This window comes from Lepisosteus oculatus, chromosome 5, assembly GCF_040954835.1.
Source record: "Lepisosteus oculatus isolate fLepOcu1 chromosome 5, fLepOcu1.hap2, whole genome shotgun sequence".
NCBI classification, from domain to species: Eukaryota; Metazoa; Chordata; class Actinopteri; order Semionotiformes; family Lepisosteidae; genus Lepisosteus; species Lepisosteus oculatus.
Genome location: NC_090700.1, coordinates 5,373,613 through 5,387,325, shown reverse-complemented (window position 1 = coordinate 5,387,325; position 13,713 = coordinate 5,373,613). Strand labels below are relative to the sequence as shown.

At 51.1% G+C, this 13,713-nt stretch overlaps 1 protein-coding gene across 4 annotated transcripts in view; it reads left to right on the top strand.

The window, feature by feature from the left end:
• atp8a2 (ATPase phospholipid transporting 8A2) overlaps window positions 1-13,713 on the top strand; it is a 115,807-nt gene that overhangs the window by 433 nt on the left and 101,661 nt on the right. The window contains exons 2-3 of one of the 4 annotated variants that reach the window (XM_015341594.2): window positions 4,532-4,660; window positions 11,101-11,245. In XM_015341594.2, the coding sequence (XP_015197080.1) occupies window positions 4,532-4,660; window positions 11,101-11,245 (274 nt within the window). Of the gene's footprint in view, window positions 1-4,531; window positions 4,661-6,394; window positions 6,693-10,721; window positions 10,825-11,100; window positions 11,246-13,713 lie in introns of those variants that run through there. The other 3 variants (XM_015341595.2, XM_015341596.2, XM_006628015.3) reach the window with 3 other exon arrangements.

Here is a 13,713-nt window from a genome sequence, read left to right as displayed (position 1 = left end):
GGGGCGGTGTGATTTGGAAAAAATATACATATATACATTACAGTGGTATGTGCTAGTAAACACGATGGTGTCGCTACATATGGGGCAGTACGCTGAAAGGTGCGTCGCATCATGCTTATCAGATGAATTAATACTGCATTCATTGAATATTCCACCCCCTGCCTCCAATACAGCCTTCATCGTGCGTGTGCTGACTGCGGTCCTGCGGCACCTTGAGTTCAGCGCCACAGACATTCACACGGCATAACACGGGTGTCGCAGTTCCACGTACGGGACTTGGGGCGGATCTCTGGATGTGTTTCTCGTGCTGTTTTTTAAAAAAACCTCTAGGTTTCTGCCATCGCCCCCCAGCTCCCTCGCTTCTGCGGGTATTCAGCTAATCTGATACCCAGAGTGTGGCCGGTCGGTCTCTTGGCGACGAAAACATCTCGCCGAGCCTCACGCAGACACGGGTGAAACGGGACCGTCTGCTGCACTCATTTCTTTTTTAGTGCCATACGCGCACGTCAGGCCTGCGGTGTCACCGCCGAAGCGACCTAGAAAGGGCTACAGCCATCTCCGTTTTTGCGGTTCCGCAGTGTTCAGGCTGGTTGCGTAGGGCCGACGACAGAAAAGCGCTTTACTGCGGCTCAGCTAGGACGGCAGACCTCGCCGGGAGCCTGTTTACAGCGCGGTGCGCCGGGAAATCCGCTTGCGTGACCAAGGGACGCGTAGCTGTCGAAGGGGAAAGGGGCGTGGGCCATTCCCTGGCCTGGGAGAAAATGAGCCAAACTAACCCATTTCGCGGGCATGTCGCTACAGGCACGAACTCGGGGGGTCTTGATTGAAGGGTTCGGAATAGACTTGCGGGGTGCTCTTGACAGCATCCGTGTCCGACCCTCCGGCGGTGCCTGTGCGGGCCGGCCTGTGGACCGCTCTCCGACGATGCGCTTTGCAACCTGTTGCTAAAGGTACCGGGAGACAACCCTCCGCTGAGCTACAGCGGTAACACCCGCTTGGGTCGGAGGCGAGCGAGAGCAAGTACACCCCGAGCAGCTTGAGAGCCGCGCAGCAGATCGACGGGGTATTTCTGTTACCGTCAGAACGTATTGACAGAGGCTCTTGGCACCTGCAGGCACCTGCGTCACTGATCCTGCGGAGTATTAACCTGGTTTCGCTTCGGAGAGCGACCTCGGCGGCCCAGGCGCTGCCTCTGCGCTAACAAGGGTTAGTCTTAGACGCCAAGTACACTGCGTGCCCTCATTTTACAGGAACAGCCACACGGTGTTTGGACGGTGTTTTTTTTGGGGGGAAGGTGGAGGATAGGATGGCGGAGCAGAGGGCCGAAGTTTCTGTCGTATAGCACCAGCAGACCCTAAAACCTGCCCAGAACAGTTGAGGGAGACCGTTCACGACCGGTCTCGGACCAGAAAGGTCTGCTGTGTCTGTGCAGTCCCACCCTGACCTCCAGTCCAGGTCCGCCAGGCTGTCCCGGCCTGCAGCCCTGCACAGAGCCCCCGTCCTGACCTGACCCGTCCTTCGGATGAGACGTTAAACCGAGGTCCTGACTCTCTGTGGTCATTAAAAATCCCAGGGCGCTTCTCGAAAAGAGTAGGGGTGTAACCCCGGCGTCCTGCCCAAATTTCCAATTGGCTTTTACCAATCATGGCCTCCTAATAATCCCCCTCTATGAATTGGCATTACTCTGCTCTCCTCCCTGATAGCTGATGTGTGGTGAGCGTTCTGGCGCACTATGGCTGCAGTCGCATCACCCAGGTGGGGCTGCACACTGGTGGTGGTGGAGGGGATCCCCATTACCTGTAAAGCGCTTTGAGTGGAGTGTCCAGAAAAGCGCTATATAAGTGTAAGCGATTATTATTATTATTATTATTATTATTATTATTATTGCTGTGCTGCCAGCTGCCAGTAGGGCGGGACGCAGTTTATGTTTACCAAGCAGAAGGTCGCAGTTCCTGAACACGAGTGCCGTTTTCCTTGGTTAGAACTCGTACCTCCCCTGGCGGGAATCCCCAGTTCCCTTTGAAGACCGAACGCTCCCGCGATGGATGGAGGCCCGCTTCGTCGTTCCCTGTCCGCAAAACGGAGGCGGCTCTTGTCTTGAGAGGCACCGCGCTGTTGTGCTCTGCCCGCCTGCGGCTCAGGTCCCGGGCCCGCAGGAGCTGGGTGTTCGAGTCCAGTCCGTCTGCGTGTGTGCACCTCTGCACCAGCAGCAGCTCCCTGATCTTCCCAGCACGTCAGTGTTTACAGCACATCCATGCATCCCAGCTCCTTCCTGGGCAGGCTGCTTGGGTTTCCCCTGCCAACGAGAGAAAAAGAACAGTGTTAAGTACTGTCCATCACACCCTAGATGAGGGTGAAAAAAAGAGAGGCCAAGCTTTTTCCCCTGTGGCTGATCCACTGCGACCTGTGACCAGAGAGGATGTCTGTGTGTTGCAGAGCCCTGCTGTAGTGCCTGTTGTGTCTTTGCTCACCCTCCAGAGTGCCCTGCAATGTGTCTGTTTGTCTGACCACAATAGCTGACAGCTTAGAGCAGTTTGGCCTTTTTTGTTGAACGACCATAGAGCGATCCATAATGAACACAAGAAGCACAGAGCCGATATATGCAGTACAGTATATATTCACTTTGTGCTATAAAGTGCCATGATTCAGATACCTGGTTTTAATGTTTATTGTAAACAGCTGTTTAACATATTACATATTTAAATGAATTAAAATGATCATGATGTAACCTAAACTGTGGGTTACACTCACCTACCCAAAGGTTGTACCTGGAGCTCCACAGGTATTAAGAGATCCCACCGATCCAGAAAACCACCCCGAGGGTGTCCAACAGCAGTCTGTCCACCAGGGGGCAGGGCGGGCTATATTTCTCAGCCTCAGCACCACACAGCAGACCTGAAGTGTTAATTATGCCAAGACTGGGGCGCCCTGATTCCTGCCAGGCGTTAACCCTCATTACCTCAGGGCCCCTTAACAACTGGGGCAGGGATTTATCACTGACTAAGTCTTCTGGCCACAAGCTTGAACCTAATATTCTCTCTGGAGTGGTAGTGGGATTTCAGGGAATAAGAAAGAGGCCTCCGACACTTCATTGTGCCAAACCGAGTTAGAAATAAGGCTTTTAGCTTTCGATAGATGGGGTTCAGTCTGCTGCACAGTGTAATTATTTTAGGACCCGAACAAGAACTCTTCATGAACGTTCGGTATTGTAGGCTCATTTACCTTATCTTTCTGGTTGCGCGTCCTGTTGAGCATGAAGCTCGCAGTCACGGGCTGTTGTTTCCGTTTCAGCGTGTTGTGTGATCCAGAAGATCGTAATTCCGAACAGAATCCCGAATGCAGGGTGCCAATACAAGTAGCATTGCAAGAGCTCCCCGATACCCACTGGCTGTATCAGTGTTGTTGTTGCGTCTTGGAAAGGTTTGCTGTTACGGCGTGTGAAACAGTAGCCGGACGCAGTGTCAGAACTACGCGCCGTAGTGCCGAAGGCTGAGGCTGGAGCAGCGGATAGCATTCCCGTGGGAGACAGAAGCGGGCAGTCACAACGAGAGCCAGCTGTGGGACGGGGGACAGGGAAGAGGGGGAATCGAGAATCGCAGGAGGGAGCGGGCAGGGCAGAGTGTGGCCCGCGGAGCGAGCATGGGTTCGACAGCTGGCAGCGTTTGTCAGCACGCAGCAGGGAAGGGTCTGCACCGGGGGACGCTGCGCGCAGGGTGTCCGGGTAGGATTGTGGTTGCCTAGCAACACCTCGCATCCCAGCGAACGGCTCCTGCAACACTACAAGTAAACGCTTTTCATAAGAGGGGACCATGGGAAGGGTACAGTGCGGGGGGGGGGGGGGGCTAAGCGGGCTTTTTGAATGTCCTGCACTTGGACAGGAGGCCAGAGGGATTGACAGCAACCTTGATTTCCATCTAAGGTTGGCAGGTAAGTTCGTAACCACAGCTAGTGAGACTGCAGAGGGGGGGCAGAGCTGCATGACTTCCCCAGGAAGAGCTGGCCCGAGTGGGGCAGGAAGAGGAGAGGGTGTTTATCATCGTGGCAGTGCACTGAATCAAGGCTGACAGACATACAAACTGAACTGAACCTCTCCAAACACCTTTTAAAAAAAATAATATTTCACTTAATGTCAAATTCCCCACATCTGGGTCACTACATTGTCTTTTTTAACTTTATTTTTCTGGTCAGAAAACAAGATTCATTTCACAAAGAGCATGCTTTTTCAGTGTGTAGACAGTCACAGCAGAGTCTCCATGAAGTCTCGGCTGGCTTTAGTTGGGCTGGAGGGATGTCTTTGGTATTCGAAGCAGCCTTGAAACAGGTCTCTATTTAGAGCACGTTTCTAATGCATCCTTGACTTTGTCAAAGGTCGTCTTCATCTGTGGGCTGTAAATTTAAGTGGTGATAAGTGACTGATCGGAGCGGTAACGTTAACCTTGTTCATACTAGACAAATGCTAAAAGGGAATAGACATTGATTCCTGTTTCTTTTTCTTGTTGTTCATGTCATTTTGGCCTCGTTTCCCTTTCAGAGCAATTAGTTTTGACCAGGCTTAGCAAGGACACTGCTTGCCTCTCTCCCCAAAGTGATGAAGAAGGTATGGGAGCCAGGATATGCTCAAGGATGTCAGATAAGCGCTTTCCTGGGACATTTGATAAACGTGAGTGCACGTGGAGGGGCCTGGCCTCAGTCTGTCGGGAATGGGGACTGACATTAGAACTGCATGCGTCTTCTCTGCCCTCCTCTTTACAGTACAGCAGCCCTCAGCCAAGACCCACACTGCATGGAGGGGACAGCGCCATCTGCTCACAGCTCATTGGGTTCATCAGGGCGTTTTTTACAAGTCACCATTATTTTTGCATTATTTATAGTACTAGTATGCTGTAATGGGTGCATTAAAAATATATGCCGTGTTCTCAGACACACCCCAAAATAGTGTGCAAGTTTATATATTTATGTTCCATCCTGGTCATTTACTGGGCTCCAACGTCCTCTAGTTTCACCTCCATAGCTGCCTCACTAACAAGGAGAATGTGGAGTCACTGCACACTGCTCAGTATCGGAACAGACCTGCTCAGTCACAATCTGGAATTGCAGTAGTGCATGCATGGGTCACAACACTGCATGTTTGTGTGCATTTGCTCGGGTTGGCATGTGACTATCAAACCTTCATTGTGGCTTCTGCTGCAGAGCACCAGCGCTGACTAACTGGAAACAAAAACAGCTTGCTTTTTTATCAGTAGCAATAGAGCAGGCATCTTCTGCTCAATATGTCTGGGCAACACAGCGGTTTTCTTGCTTTTAATTTGAATCCTGTCCTCTATCCAGGGCCCACTGTGAAATTTCTATTGAGATGTTGAAGTCAGGATTTTGGGAGAGACGGGCCGGCGTCTTGTCCAGGGTGTATCCTGCCTTGCGCCTCTTGCTTGTGGGGATGGGCTCTGGCTCCCCTGCGATCCAGTATTGGATATAGGGGTTAGATTAAGGGGGTTGGGAATGACTCTTAATCTCTCCTTAGTAAGAGCTCAGGGGCTGCTGTTTCCCCAGTTTTGATTTAGTTTTGCGCTTTGCTCATCAGGAAGGGTTTAGGAGAGTGGGCAGGCTTTTCTTTCTTAGGGATCACGGGTGTGATTTACTGGGTTTGATGAGCTGGGCCTGCACTGGTGTAATGTGCCACAGCTCTGGCACATTGTCAGAGGTCTGTAGAAAAACGGGCTCTTAACGTTACCTTAACGTTCTTTATAAGAGACCATCTTCTTTCCCATCCTCTCCTCTCAGCTAGTGCTGGTGAATGCAGACCTGATGCCAAAATATTGGATTTACTGCAGTGAAAGCTACACTTGAGTGTAGTATTGTTGATTCAGCCCAGTGTTTCTGGTGAAGAGGATCAGTCTTCCTGATTCTCTGGAGGCTAGGCTAGTGATGGATTGCACTACAGTGTTTCAGCCATCTCTGCCTTGGCTGTCTGGATGACGGGCAGATGTTCTTAGACACAGACTGAACATAAGAACAAATATCTCATCTAGCCCTTTTGATAGTAGCTAGTTGATCCAAGGATATCACCCAGCTGTTTCTTACAGGAAGCCAGGGTACCAGCTTTGACAGTGTAGTTCGTTTTTCGTTTTCACGCACCTTCTTTGGGGGAAGAGGTGCCTCCTGATTGCTGTTGTGAACGCACTTCGGCGAAGTCTCTGCTTGCGTCCTGTGCTTCACGTTGTCTGATCTGAGGAGGCCCCCTGGTGGCCTTCTCGACTCGGGACTAAAACGATTCCCTTCCTTCAAGTCTGTCAGTGTAGGAGATGTAGCTCACCACTCTTCGGCTTCTTAGCCGAGCTCTGTCGGGGGGGGGGGAGATATCAGGACTGTGCTGGCTGTGTGATCGCGACCGAGACCTCTGCCCTGCCGGCTCTCTGGCTCGGGTCCAGGGTGGCGAAGGGTGAGCTGGCACTCCCAGCTCCCTCTCTGTCCCGGTGTTCCCCCCTGTGCGCCCCGCTGCCTCTGGGGGCGCCGGGCCCTGCGGCGGATTACAGGGAGAGCTGCGGAAGGGCCGGGATTAGGCAGGGGAAGTGGCGGCTCTAATCGGCTTTCCAGACGTCCGCTCGGCCGGAGACGCCGCGTCCGAGGGGCTGAGGGCTGGGAGACATTCGCCATGCCGCGGGCGGGCAGGCACCTGCGGGGACAGGGCTCCATAGGTAACTACCTTTCTTGCCACCCACCCCTTGGCACAGACAGGGTGAAGACCAGGCATGGCTTCTGTGCCATGATAAGAGAGGCACGTGCACAGAGTCTTAACTGGTCTGAATCTAATCCTGCAGAGGCTGACAGGCAGTGCTTGCACTCGGTCCTTCTCGGGAAGAGGAGTGAGGGCCTGTCACTGTCAGCGCGGCGCTGAACCTTCATCCGGTACCATGCAGTGCTGTACTGACCCCGTGGTTTCCTGATCTTGCACACTGTGATTTGCTTTGCTACTCTGTACCACGCAGTACAGTATTGATGTGTGCTGTCCTCTACCTTCTTACTCTGTACAGAAAGGGTTTTCGGATGGATCTTTCTGCTGAAGATGTAGATGTACATTGGACGTCCCTTACAGAACGAATCTGAAGGTTCCTGTAGAGGTGTTCTGATTGTCTGTAGAAACGGAGGTCTTCAATAGGTTCTTTTGTACAGCAGAGCTCCAGTGACTTTAGAAATACTGTGCACCATGGGCTAGGTGTGCTAGTCCAGGGGTCGTAACCTCTGTTTTCTTTCGGTTGTGTCTGTTTTGGGGACAGCTGTGCGAAATGATGACTCGGGATTCGGAGGAGTTTTCCTAGAAGGACGCATGACCCCTTTGGTTAAACTTTTAGATTTCTTTCATGCACAGTAAGTGGACTTCAGACAACAGAGGAATCTTTTTGTGCAGCTCTGCTGTGAAGATGGGATCGGAAAGAAAGTTCAGAACAAGGAGTGTCCTCTCAGGGCGCCTGTGCTGGCTGGCTTTGATCTGTCAGCACCGAAGAGGGGGAAAGAGAGAACCAGCTGAAACAGGTCATTAGAGGGAAACCAGCACATGAACAGCGATAGAAACCTGATTCTTTATTTGCACTATAGGTAGATCTGCTTCAGATCTCACTAAAGTGCACAATGAAAGGTGAAGAAAACGCATTTTATCCCACCAACAGCACACTAAAAAAATGATTATATTACATTACCTACAGAAGAAACTAGCAAAACCGGTCTTGGCAGTACTTCTGCGTTGAGTGAAGTCCTGCTGCCATGAGCACTGAAAACTGCATGAGCACCCATTTTTCCATGTCATTCTTCTGCCCAGAAAAAGGTTTATTGCATTGAATCGCGCAGATGTTGCAAGAGTTTTGTTGCCTGGCTAAGCGAAGATAAGTACCAACAGCACACAAGGTTTATGGCTTTTTGCTTTCCAAGGTCGTATTCCCAGCTGTGTGTGCAGTCGGGGGTCTGTTCACAACTCTGCTGATGACAGACTAGGGGATCCACACACCCGTTCGTCTGCGGCTGGCTGGCCAGCGCACACGCAGGTTTATCTGTTGAACCAGCTTCCAGGGCATTGTCTCTCCTTCTTCATCAGTCAGAGCTGGGACAAAGAAGGCCTGCCCTCACCCCTTGTGTGCACGCCTGGTCTGTGTTGCCCTCCTATCGCAGAGCTCCACCTTTCCCACCTCCTGCTGGAAGATCTCTGTGCCTCTCTGCCCATCAGGGCCTTTGTGGTACATTATTTTCTGCCCATGTGTGCTCCAGGGGGGAAAGATAACAAAAAGAAAAGGTCTCTGTGAAAGAGCTGCACCCGTTAGGAACAGGTGCATGTCCTGCTTTCTAGACGTGTGGGACATTTGAGCTTTGGATTATAGTGAGGTCTTCTTTGGAGAGACCCTGTGCAGTAGATTTAAGTTTACTTTATTTATTTTTTTTTATCTTCCTTGCCTCAGAAGGGCAGCTTTGAAGCAGACAGCTCTGTTTGAATTGTCTGTATAGAACTGACATTTGATGAGAAAATGTGTTACACTACTGCCGATTTGCAAGATCGAAGTGTTGGGAAGACTCACGACATTGAATTTGTTTGTACTTACTTCTGTTGCACATGGGCATGGGCCCAAGCTTGATATAATTGTAGATGGATGGTACTGGGCTGTAATCTGTAATACAGACACGGCTTATCTCCAGTGATGGTTTACAGTGTGCTCCAGGGGCCATGCCTCATCCCTGTAAACAGAACAGGAAGACGGATCCCTGCTCAGACGGAGGACCGGGGAAGCAGATTGCACTGGAGAACAGTGCATGTTTGAGGATGCCTGCTCGAAACCTGCGACCACACCCAGCGGCAGCAACGCCGTGGGCTGTGTGGGTGTGCCTGTCTTTACTGGTGCACGCAAGGCCCATGTCCTGCTCGAACCCTGAAGAATGCTTCAGGCTGGACTCGAAGTGGGGGAAAAGGAGCATGTGTGACCGAAGATGTCAAATCCTGTTTAATACCTTCGCAGGTTGTTGGCACATCACTTTGGACCATGCAGACTGACACCTGCAGTGCATGTGCCTGCGCAAGAGGTAGCTTGGTAGCCAGAGGCAAGGCCTGATGGGCTGAGATGGCTTGGAAAGATTCTGTCGCAGCTGGTGACGCAGTTGATGAGATGCTGGACTGACAGGAGCGGCAGCTCTAGAAGGCGAGCCCAGCACGCTGTTCCCACAGAAAGCTGTTGGTCTGCACTCGCTGGAGACGGCGCTTCTCCGGTCGGGGTACAGGAAGCGAGTCCTGACCACCCCCCCCCCCGCCCGCGTGTTCTTCAGCTCCCGTGGGATTATAACCCAGCGAGGGGAAACACGCCCTTCACACGGCCTCTCTCTCAACGACACATCGCTTCGTTAGTTTAAGTACACGTCTGAGTGGCATAAAACCTTTGTTCATCTCTTTAAGTGTTATTGCTTTTATTAATTATTAACGTAATGTCCCGATGTTTAATCCTGAACCCTTTAACGCTATGATATATAATTAAAGGTTTCCCAGAGGCAAATGCGCAACGGTAAAAGAATATATTTTAGCGCCTCTCGGGTTCACGGGGGTATGCGCCCTCGCCGCTGCCGCCTCAGGTCGGCCCCCCCACCACTGGGGACTCGAACCCGGGCCTCCGGCGTCACTCAACAGGGACCCGGCCAGTTGAACTGAAGGGTAGCCTCCCGTCAGCCCGGCGGCTGAGGTCCCTGCTATTCGCAGGGAAGGGCGGTGACGTCACCGCGCTGGCAAGCCGGCTCGCACAACCTGCAAAAGCGTCCGTATGCGTTACAATACTGTGAAACTTTAAAAAGCGTCAAAAAAAAGTCATTTGGGTCGCCAGATGCGGCGTTTCCAAAGCGAGCCTCCAAAAAAAAAATACGTTTGTAACCTCTGGAAACGGGAAAATGACCAAGTGTCTCGGACTCGGAATCCGCCAAAACGTCGACTTACAAAGTCAAGGGTTAACAGTCCCCCCTTCGAACTGTTAGCTGACATGAAATCAGATTATTCCTCAAGTCAGGTCAAACGTTTTTTTTTTAATTTATTTCAAACGGCGACAACAGCAAAACAGCGGGACTCTCGCCGTCATGCATAACGGATTGAAACTGTCAACCCGGCCGCCCCGGAGAGGCGTGCTGGCCCTTTAAAAGGGGCTGAAGGCTAGAGCCCCTGCGCTCCGAGGAGGAGCACGCTAGCGGGGGCCGAGGGCGAGCGAGCGAGCGAGCGTCTCCCTGCCCCGACGGCACCCTCCGCGACGGGGCGTGTGTGCGGAGCCGCAGGCGGGCGAGCAAGGGGAGCTCTCCTGGCGGCTCCATCACTCTTCGCCTCGGCCGGCCTGCAGCAGCTGGGTAAACCCGGCCCTTTTCTCCCCCCGAAACTGCCTGCGCGGAGGACGCTTTTCATTATTCATCCCCTCCCGGTGCCCGAGGGCGGAAGCGGCGCTCCCGGAGCTGAGCTCGCAGGGAGGAGACGAGTGCCGGAGAGAGGAGGAGGAGGAGATGGGAGGAATAATCGGGGAAGGGGGGTGGTGGTGGCAAAGCCTATCGCTGCGCGATGCCGCCTATTATCGTGCTTCGACTCCTGTCATCATCAACCCCAGATGGAACTGAGCCTCCGCTGCCTGAGAGGCGGGAGCGGAGCGCGTTAAATATAAACAAACAAACCCCACAACAAAAGCGTGGCGTATAGTGCCTCCATCAGCAGGTTGCTTTATTCGCCCGGGGGGTCCCCCCTCTGGGCACAGCTGGTGCCGGTGGTGTCGCTTTCTGAGCGGCCGGAAAGAGAGGGGGGGACGCTTGTCGGGAACGTGTCATCCAGCGCAGGTGGGGCGCGCGGGGGGTTGAGAGAGAGAGCGAGCGTGCGAGGGAGAGCCGGGGTGGCGCGCGCTCGGCATCACTTAGCGACGGTGCGCCTGTCACCGCGGCACGTTCCGACAGGGGTCTGACCGCCTCTCTCTCTCTGTCTCTGTCTCTGTCTTTCTCTCTCTCCCTCCTCCTCTCCTCTCTCTCTCTCTCGCCATCTCCCTGCCTGCCTGCCTGCTCTCCTCTCCTCTCCTCTCCTCTCCCGCTGGCCCATCCCTCCCAACTGCGCCGGGGCAGGACCCACCTGTTCGTCCTCGGGCTACCGGAAAGCGGAGGATGAGATGTCCGGCACCACGTCCCAGGCCGACCCGCTGGACGCCGCGGCTCGGACCCTCGTCCTGAACCAGCCGCAGCTCACCAAGTTCTGCGACAACCACGTCAGGTGAGGCGAGTCCGGACCCAGCCCTTGCCCTCGCCGCCCTCAATGTAGACAATTAAGTAGCAGTTCCTACTTTTTCTTAACCCGCAGTTTGTTTCCGTTGCAAAGGAGCAAGTAACGGGTTTATTCCGTTACTGAGAAGGGAAGGAAGAAAACACAACGTTTCGGCTGTGGAGCCTTCTTCGGGTTTGTTTGTTTGTGTGTTTTAATGAAATTAACAACGCTTCTGGAGACTTCTGTTTTGTGTTTGTGGCCGCTTTTTAAACAAAAAAACAAATGACCCGCAGGCCGTGTCAGATCGCAAGCCCGGATACTTCGGGAAAACGGTTCCTACTTTTCGCGACACTAGGTTTAAATCACGCGTGCTTCCGATCGTAGTTTCTGATTTGATGTGTGTGGGGTTCATAAATAGGCGGCGATTTTGTCGTTTCGTCGGAGCAGGCTTCGTTAGCATCCTCGGCGGGACCGACCTCACGCCTCGTCATGTCGGTTAGGTTCATGACTCCCGGCCTTTGCAACTGTTACAGTGAACGCTAAAACCGTGACACAATCGTGCTAATTCCCCCCAGTGAAAGATTACAAGTACAGAATATCTCCTTTGTGCCTCCCGCAGTTGTATCAGTGGGCAGCAACTGACAGCAACTACAAAAAACTTCGAATCCTATTGAGTATGTCTCCGTATATAACGTAAAAGTGCGTGGAATAAAAGAAAAAAAATAGTATATTTACCACAAAAGCTGGATGTAAAAAAAAAAAAGTTTTACAACCTTGCAACGGTGAAGGTTAAGACAATTTACATTTAGTTGAAAAAAGGGCTTCCTTATCGAACATTTGTGAATAATGTTTCTATGGTAATCTGAATACTACGTGTGAAGTGCTGTTTTGCTGTTATGCTCTGGCAGCTGTTTATTCAAACTGTACTGTTTGAGTAACACCAGTTGGTACAACAGATACTGACTGTATAAGGAGCTCTAAGGCATGTAGTACAACAGGTAGCGGATAATGTTGAAATGAGTGATGTAGCCCATTGCCCAGAACTGAGTGCTGAATAAAACATGACCGGCGGGATTGATGTCATCACGTCAGAAGACACGCAGCAGCTCCCATCGTGGCTGAACAGTGAGAATGTGTGAAGCTGCCCAGAGGGTGGAAGGGCTTCAGTAACGCTCTCTGAGGTGTCGTTTAGGCCATTATTCGAGCTTTACCTTTAACTTTTATCTCTTTCATACACACAAGACATCTCGCATTCACACAAAACATCTCACATTCACTGGGTTTATCTCTTTCATACACACAACACTCTCACATTCACTAGTTTTATCTCTCTCACACACACAACACTCTCACATTCACTAGTTTTCTCTCTCTCACACACACAACACTCTCACATTCACTAGTTTTCTCTCTCACACACACAACACTCTCACATTCACTAGTTTTATCTCTTACACACACACAACACTCTCACATTCACTAGTTTTATCTCTTACATACACAACACTCACATTCACTAGTTTTATCTCTCACACACACAACACTCTCACATTCACTAGTTTTATCTCTCACACACACAACACTCTCACATTCACTAGTTTTCTCTCTCACACACACAACACTCTCACATTCACTAGTTTTCTCTCTCACACACACAACACTCTCACATTCACTAGTTTTATCTCTTTCATACACACAACACTCTCACATTCACTAGTTTTATCTCTTACACACACAACACTCTCACATTCACCAGTTTTATCTCTTACATACACAACACTCACATTCACTAGTTTTATCTCTCACACACACAACACTCTCACATTCACTAGTTTTATCTCTTTCATACACACAACACTCTCACATTCACTAGTTTTATCTCTCACACACACAACACTCTCACATTCACTAGTTTTATCTCTTACACACACACAACACTCTCACATTCACTAGTTTTCTCTCTCACACACACAACACTCTCACATTCACTAGTTTTCTCTCTCACACACACAACACTCTCACATTCACTAGTTTCACCTCTCACATACACACAAAAAGATGGAAGAACACTCATCGCAGGCGTGGTAGCCGATGACAATGAAGCTATTGCTTCTGGTGGGGGTGTTCTCCAAGACCATAGTTGTAAAAAAGAATTTGTTCTCAACTGACTTCTATAGCTGAATCAAAGCTTAAAAATATAACGATCATGTTCTTATTAGATTTAAAATGTAATTATAAAGTTGTGCTTAGTCCAGAGAGCTGCATTTACGGTGTCTATGTACTCATTCTGGGGCTTCTGTGCCACCCCCTTCTCTGAGCCATGAACTTCACTGAGGCTGGCAGTTTAGATCACACTTGATTGCGTGAGGCACTGAGATAGGAAGAGGAGGATTCTCTGGCACGTGCACCCACTCTGTGTGTTCAGCACAGAACTGTTAATCCAAATCCCTGTTTGACACCATTGGAGCACTTAATAT